Source organism: Chenopodium quinoa, unplaced genomic scaffold (assembly GCF_001683475.1).
Source record: "Chenopodium quinoa cultivar QQ74 unplaced genomic scaffold, ASM168347v1, whole genome shotgun sequence".
In the NCBI taxonomy this organism is placed as follows: domain Eukaryota; kingdom Viridiplantae; phylum Streptophyta; class Magnoliopsida; order Caryophyllales; family Amaranthaceae; genus Chenopodium; species Chenopodium quinoa.
The window spans coordinates 1-7,190 of NW_018742329.1; the positions used below are offsets into that span (position 1 = coordinate 1).

At 33.5% G+C, this 7,190-nt stretch overlaps 1 protein-coding gene across 1 annotated transcript; it reads right to left on the minus strand.

Annotated features, from left to right (window-relative positions):
- Positions 1-1,448: 1,448 nt before the first annotated feature.
- LOC110689723 (S-adenosylmethionine decarboxylase proenzyme-like) lies at positions 1,449-4,197 on the minus strand. Its single transcript, XM_021866508.1, has 3 exons — positions 3,526-4,197; positions 3,238-3,400; positions 1,449-2,978 (listed from the first exon to the last, which is right to left on the minus strand). Exon 3 carries the CDS (start codon positions 2,863-2,865, stop codon positions 1,660-1,662), a length of 1,206 nt encoding a protein of 401 aa, XP_021722200.1. The 5' UTR covers positions 2,866-2,978; positions 3,238-3,400; positions 3,526-4,197; the 3' UTR covers positions 1,449-1,659.
- Positions 4,198-7,190: the final 2,993 nt, after the last annotated feature.

Genomic DNA, 7,190 nt, shown 5'->3' on the forward strand with positions numbered 1-7,190 from the left:
TAATGTAATTTATTATCAGTTTCAAATGAGGCAATTCTCATGCGTCGATCCGATGGTCAAACAAACATATAGTTTTAAACAAAGTATGTACATATTGATTGATTATTTGATTTTATATGCGTCGTGCTTGTTTGAAACTATATATATGTATGATCAATTATTCATATAAATGCATGCGAGTTGTCATATGGAACTAAATGTTTTTGGGATGAAATGGAAACTAACAAGTTGCCAAAAGTTGCATATAAATGGTACGTAGAGCTTAAGAATAATGGAGGACTCCAATTGTGATGCTAAGAAGAGCTAGGGTTTGATCGACGATGAAAATACTTGGCTTTTTGATGGCCAGGGTGAGCATAAGAAGACATGATTATTTGTGTTAATTGTGTTGTGTAAGGGGTAACCTTTACAAGGACAATAATTAATGATTAATAATATAATGCAGTTTGCGACAAAATTTGAATGTTGTGCATTGAAAAGTTATACACCATATCAAACACACCTATCTATTGACCAAAGTTTAAAGAGGACGACTCAACCCCCACTTAATGGATTGTAATAATTAGAGGAGGTGATTCTAAAAATTTCACCTAAAATTGACTAGTTTTGAGCCTATAAGTATATATGCCCTTTAACTTTTGCTATGAAGGAACATTACGTTAGGTGTACCTATGTTACGAGCTGAGTTCATACGAACAATTAATGGTTTTTATTAGGGCTGAGCAAAACTACCCGAAAAACCGAAAACCCGAAAATTTGAAAACCCGAAAACCCGTTTCGTTATCGTTCCGAAAATTAGGGTACCCGATCCGATAACCATAACGGTTCGGGTACCCGTTCCGATAATTTGTTATCGGGTATGGTTTTTGGGTATCATATTAAAATTAACGGGTACCCGTTCCGTTCCGATAAGCAATTATTTTGTTTTTTTCCTATTTAAATCTATCTTTTCAATATTTAAACTTTTACATTACTTCATCATCACTATAAATATCAATAATTAGTAATGTTATTAATAATTTGGTCAAGATCATGTAGTATTGTTGTTAATTAGTGTTAAAAAAATATCATAATAACTAATTTTTTAAGTTTAATTATCACTATTGGATACTTTATAGGGTACCCGATAACCGTTTCGAAAATTCGGGTACCCGAAGTCCGGATACCCGAACTTATCGGTTCGGGTTATGGATATCACTTTTAGTGATATTGGTTATCGGGTACCCGAACCGTTAGTACTAACGATACGGGTACCCGTCCCATGCTCACCCCTACTTTTTATAATGCTCTAATTCTAGAAAAACATTACATTGGATATACCAAGGTAGAGAAACTCTTAACTACCATACAAAAATGGCCCACAAATGATAAGATGAAGCTAAATAGGGATGCAAACATGATTATATATCGAGTAACAGACAGCAATTGTTATAAGAAATTCCACTACATGAAATAAAAGCTAGTGATAATATAAATTCACAAATCATTATAATCACATTTCATAAAAATTGACAAGACTCATATCCATTGTCTCTTCATAAGACACAAATTGTCAAATTTACAACTTACTACTACCAAGTAGTAAGCAGTAAGCACCCAATTCCGGCCATGACCGTGACCTTTATTCTCACTACTACTACAATGACTTCGTTACATAAATTAAACGGGTGGCACAAAATTATATCCCATTAGACCCCCATAACCGGAAGACGGTATATCTCCACCATAAGCCACCATCTCGCTACCACAAGCCACCACCTCGCCACTGTCTTCGGCTGCTTCCATGGCCCTCCAACAAGGCAATGCCAAAATAGATAAAGGAGTGTGCACCTCCCTCTCTGGTGTCTCGGCCACGTAGGTCTTGTATACAACAAACCCGCCACCTAGCAGCTCTTGCTTCACACCACTTCGGCACGTGAACCCTTCCACATCAGCACCATTCACATTCACCCACTCACGTGCCAAACCCTCTCCAAAGCACGTGACAGCAACAGTAAACTCCTTAGGCTCAAAAGACCTAAGCACCCTTTGGACCAACGACTCGAACCGGACCGAACTAAGGTCAAACCCCATGGCCTCATAGCTAGCATAACTAAACCCATCTTCGGGGGTCACGTGCACAGTTGAGTAGGCCCCACCGTCGACCCCATTCATAGAGTACCCACAAGGGTCAAAGTCAAAGTCACAAATCACGTGACTTTTGATGACGTCATCAATCCGGGACATTTTAGTCATTTCCTTAGCAAAATGCCCCTCCTTTCTATAAAACACCAACGCCTTTTCCTTCTTTAACCCCGTCATGCACATCTCTACACCAACCACGTCCGTCGTCCGATCCGCCACCTCGGCCGCGGCGTAAACATGCCAAGAACGATTCTGATTCGTCGGATCACCGAGAACGTAAGCACACGACCCCAATGCCAAATTACCAAAATACCCGTTCAAATAACTAACTTCCTCCGAAAAGCTTCTATGAGGAGCAACCTGTTCACTAGGGAAGTTAAACTTTCCCCTCGAATATAAAACACTTGACACAGTAGGTCCAACCGAGTTTGCGTGCTTGAGTATCGAATCAATCGAGAGTAACAGCTTCGTAGTCCCACATGTCTTGAGAATGATCTTGTTTGCGTACACGAACATACTCGATTCGGAGAGGACGTACGAGTCGAACACCGTGTTCGAAAGCTGGGATACAATGGTACATGAAGCTGCATCCAGGATCGAGTCAAGTTGAGGTCGAGTCAAGGACCGTAGTCCTAACCCGGTTGGGTCAGTGAACACTGGGGGGTTCGAGAATGTTATCTCTAGTCGTTTTTCGAAACCCTCGAACCCGATTGCTGAAACGTTTTCTGTATCTACGGTCATGGCTACAAATCAAAATTAACGTTTTTTTTTTGGTATTCTAGGGTTTTTGTTTAAAAAAAAAAATTAATTAATCTACTGAACTCCGGCAAATATCAGGATGGCTTCCTCACGCACTGCAAAACAAACCAAAAAAAAAAAAAATCAATTAGAGACAATGCAGATCACGTTAAATCTTGTATACAACGGGTATATTGTTCTGTATGTATAATAATCGCATAAAAGTTCACTTATTAGGGATTCAATTAATTTTATTTTACATGTATAGAAATTTAATTGTGCTTAATCTGAGAACGTAAATTTTATACAATACATTCGTCGTATACGAGTTTTGAATAACACGAAAATAGAGAATTGAAATTGAAGAGGACATACGTTAAAGTATGCAGCGGATCGGAATTTTTCGATACCACCGTTAGGACGAACGTCTTCAATGGTGTAACCGAGAGGAGCTTCGTAATTATTACGACTACTACTAGACTTCTTCTTCCCACCTTTTGACTCCATTAAAACATTCACGCTAATCTTTGATTTCTCTCTGTAAAAATAATTCAATCAAAAAACGAGTTAATCATCAAATAACAATAATTTCATAATTAATCGACAAAATTCAAAAAACCCAGAAAATAAAAATAAAACTAAAAGGTTAAGATGATTAATTACGATTATGATGGCGGATTGTTGAAAAGATTTGTAACAGCAAGAATTATATATTATCTTGGGTATTAATTAAGATTATGATGAAGGATTATTGAGATTTGTAACAGCAAGAGTAATAATTAATTTGTTGGGTAAGATGACGGCAATGAAGGAATAATAAGTGGGTAGGAAGCGATATAAGAGGAGAGAGAAAAGGGGAATTTAAGGAAGTTAGTTTTGTGTGAGGGAGAGAGAATGGGAGGAAAACAGGGTAATTTATAGAACCCTAATTTCATAGAATTTCAATAGATTCTGGTTTCAAGGGAGGTTCAATTTTTTTTAAGTGTGGTTTGGGTTAAAACGTGCCTAATTTAGGTCAAGCCTCCAAAGGCTTGGTAGGAGTTAGGATGCTTAGGACTTTGTTTAACAATAACTTTTTAGTTGGTGTCCATTTGATTAGATTTATCTATCGGCTTGAAATATTTTATGGTACTATAATATAAATATACAGTAGAATTTAGTGAGCTTTCATCAAAATTGGTTGGTTTAGGTCAAGTCAATGTATATATTCCCTTTAATTTTAAATACTCGCTTTACTTTTTTTTTTCCGGTCGTTTTTAAATACTCGTTTCATTTCCTTATTTGAAAAGCTTTTACAATCTCTGATCTAATGACCCACCATGATCATATTTTATTAATTCATATTCTCTCTCCTTCAATTCTCTCTACTACTTTTGTTTTTTATAATCTTTTATTTTTCCACCTACCCATTACCTCCATATTTTCTTTTTTCTCTAATTTCTCCTAAAACTCCGCACATGGAGAGGAGAAATGGAGCAAGTATTTAAAAACTAATGGAGTATTAATTAAGTGAAAATATTAACCAAGGTCAATGTTTTATACGAAGTACGTAGTATAATGTTTCATATTAAGGCTACGCTCTTTAAAGCTTAAGTCTGGCAAGTGTCAACAGAGCAGCTTAGGCCCTGCTCTTCTGAGATTCTTGGCAAGAAAAATAGAGCAGAGCAACTTAGACTCTGTTCATTTAAACTTTTTGACAATATAACAAGTGTTAGCAAAGCAAACTACAACAGCTCAAAAGAACAGGGCTTAATTCTCATGTACAAATACACGTGTCTTATAAAGTCACATACGAGTAATTTATTGATCTTTCCTCAACATAACCTTCTAATTATGTGTTTCCCATATTTTACAAATTTATCAACAATTTTTAGTACTCCATAGATTTTTTTTTTTTTTCGTACCAAATACCAATTTACTCCTTATGTTTTAGGAATATTTTTTTCCTATCTTATTTTTATATTCTCTTTCAAAATGATTGAAACAATCAAACTTTATTTGGCGCATATACCACATGACAATGCACAAATTTGACTTTAACCATACATAATTAAATATTTGTAAAATTATCAAAAAATTTGGTATTATGAAACTTTATACTAATATCTATGTAACAACCTATCATAATTTTTTTTAATACATTATTATAAATTTATGGTCAAAGCTAGAATATAAATAATGAAAAAAAATTAAATGTATCAATTATTCTTGGACGGAAAAAGTATTAGGTTTTTATTTAATAATTTTATGTATTGATGAATAATACGATTATACGAGTACCAAGTCATGCTATTAAACTCTTCATCCCGTTTCAAAAATATATATTAAACTCTTTATCCCTGACATTTGTTATATACACTTGGGCGTACTGTACACCCTTGTTCTCATTTTGATAATTGTTTTTCATTTAATCATCAAATGAAGAGCAAAACTATCCTTGAATTAGTTGGGTGTACGACTGTACAGTGCACCAGGGAGTATATAACAATCCTTTATCCCAACATTAAAAAAAAAACAAAAAAACTCTTTATCCCAAAATTGTCATGTATCAAGAGAACATTAGATTTTGGAACCATTTATAATAATTTCAGTCTACTAGATAAAATTACTCCTCATATTACTCGCTGACCCAGCCAACCTCGCTCGCCCGAACAATAAGTTTCTAGTAATCTCTACTGAGTAGATCAATAAGATTTATTATTGGGATTAAAGACTAATCTAATATATATATATATATATATATATATATATATATATATATATATATATATATATATATATATATATACATATATATATATATATATATATAAAGGGAAGATTTTTCCCGAGTTTTTAGAGAGTCACGTAGGATCTAATTTTCTCAGCGCGTCATGTAGGATTATAAATCTTAGTAGTAGCCAATTAAATAAGAGATTATTAATTTCTTTTAGAATTAAATAATTTAAATGCAATGTAAGCAAAATTGGCGAATGAGATTTTTAAGTTTAAATTAATTATATATTATCTTTTAATATTAGGAATTTTATCTAAATATATAACAAATTTTAGGCTCATAAAAAAAAAATTATTTAAAAAAAAATCAAACAAACCGTGCATCGTACGGGCTTCATCTAGTTATATACGAAGTAGGAGTATAAAGTATTGATTCTCTGCCGTTCTTTAGTAAACAAATTTATAAAGAAACAAAAGATCAGATAACGAACAAGAAAAAAGAGCAAATAAAGGATTCAAAGTTAATTGGATCAAAAAAGTAACGGCTGCTAAAATAATTTGTCGTTAAAGTGTTAATTTATGTTTGTCCATACATGTTCAATTAGTAGCTAGGTTGGTGAAACTTAAAATATAGAGAGGAAATCCGCTACAAACTTGACTACTTAAGTACTAGTATTTAACTTCATTAGTGAGGCAAATACTTTGTAAAGAATTTCATCAATTTAATTTCTTTTGATGATGAATAATCATTGTAACTTACTGCAAATGTTAAGCTTGCTTAAATTGGTATGATTCATCTTAATCCCTAAGTCTGGATTAATGATTTAAATTTATGCAATAAGTGAGTTACAATTTCAAAACATAGCTATACACCGTAGTACATAGTTAGTTTTGTTTCTCTATGTTTATTTACGCTTTATTAAATAAAGTATTCCGTTGAAAAAAATAAATAAAATACAAATATATAAACTTACTGTAGGCACAAAAAATTTATATAAGTGCCACATTGGATAATATATGGGTCAAAAGTCAATTTATTGACTTGATGCTAATTTGACTATTAATTAAAATTAATTAAATTGGGTGAATAAATTTAATTGGCCCATTTTAGTTATTTTAATTAAATTGTTTATATAATAGTTAAAACCCACTAAAAATGGGTTATGATAATCAAGCAGGCCCACCTCCATGCACATCAAACCCTAACCCTAAGAGTCACTCACTCTATAAATAGAGCTATCTCTATTTCATTTTGGAGAGAAAAAAGGAAACAGAAGGAAAAACCTAAAAGAGAGAAAAATCTACAGAGAAAAACCTAGAAAAAACAAGGAGAATCAAATACAGGAAAAACCTCTCAAGACGTGCCGTTCTACTCTACAAGATCACCGGTTCAGCCTATACATCAAGAAGTCATTGATCGAGATCAAGCCTCGTCGACCCTCAATCAAAAACCCAAGTCAAAGGTCTACATCAGATATCTTTGATAGAGATCAAGCCTCGTCGGCCCTCAATCAAGAGTCAACTCAGCCCGTGAAACAAGTCAAAGATAAAAGTGGAGATCGAATCAGATGAGCAAATTACAGATTGTACCCAATATTATCATATTAATAAAA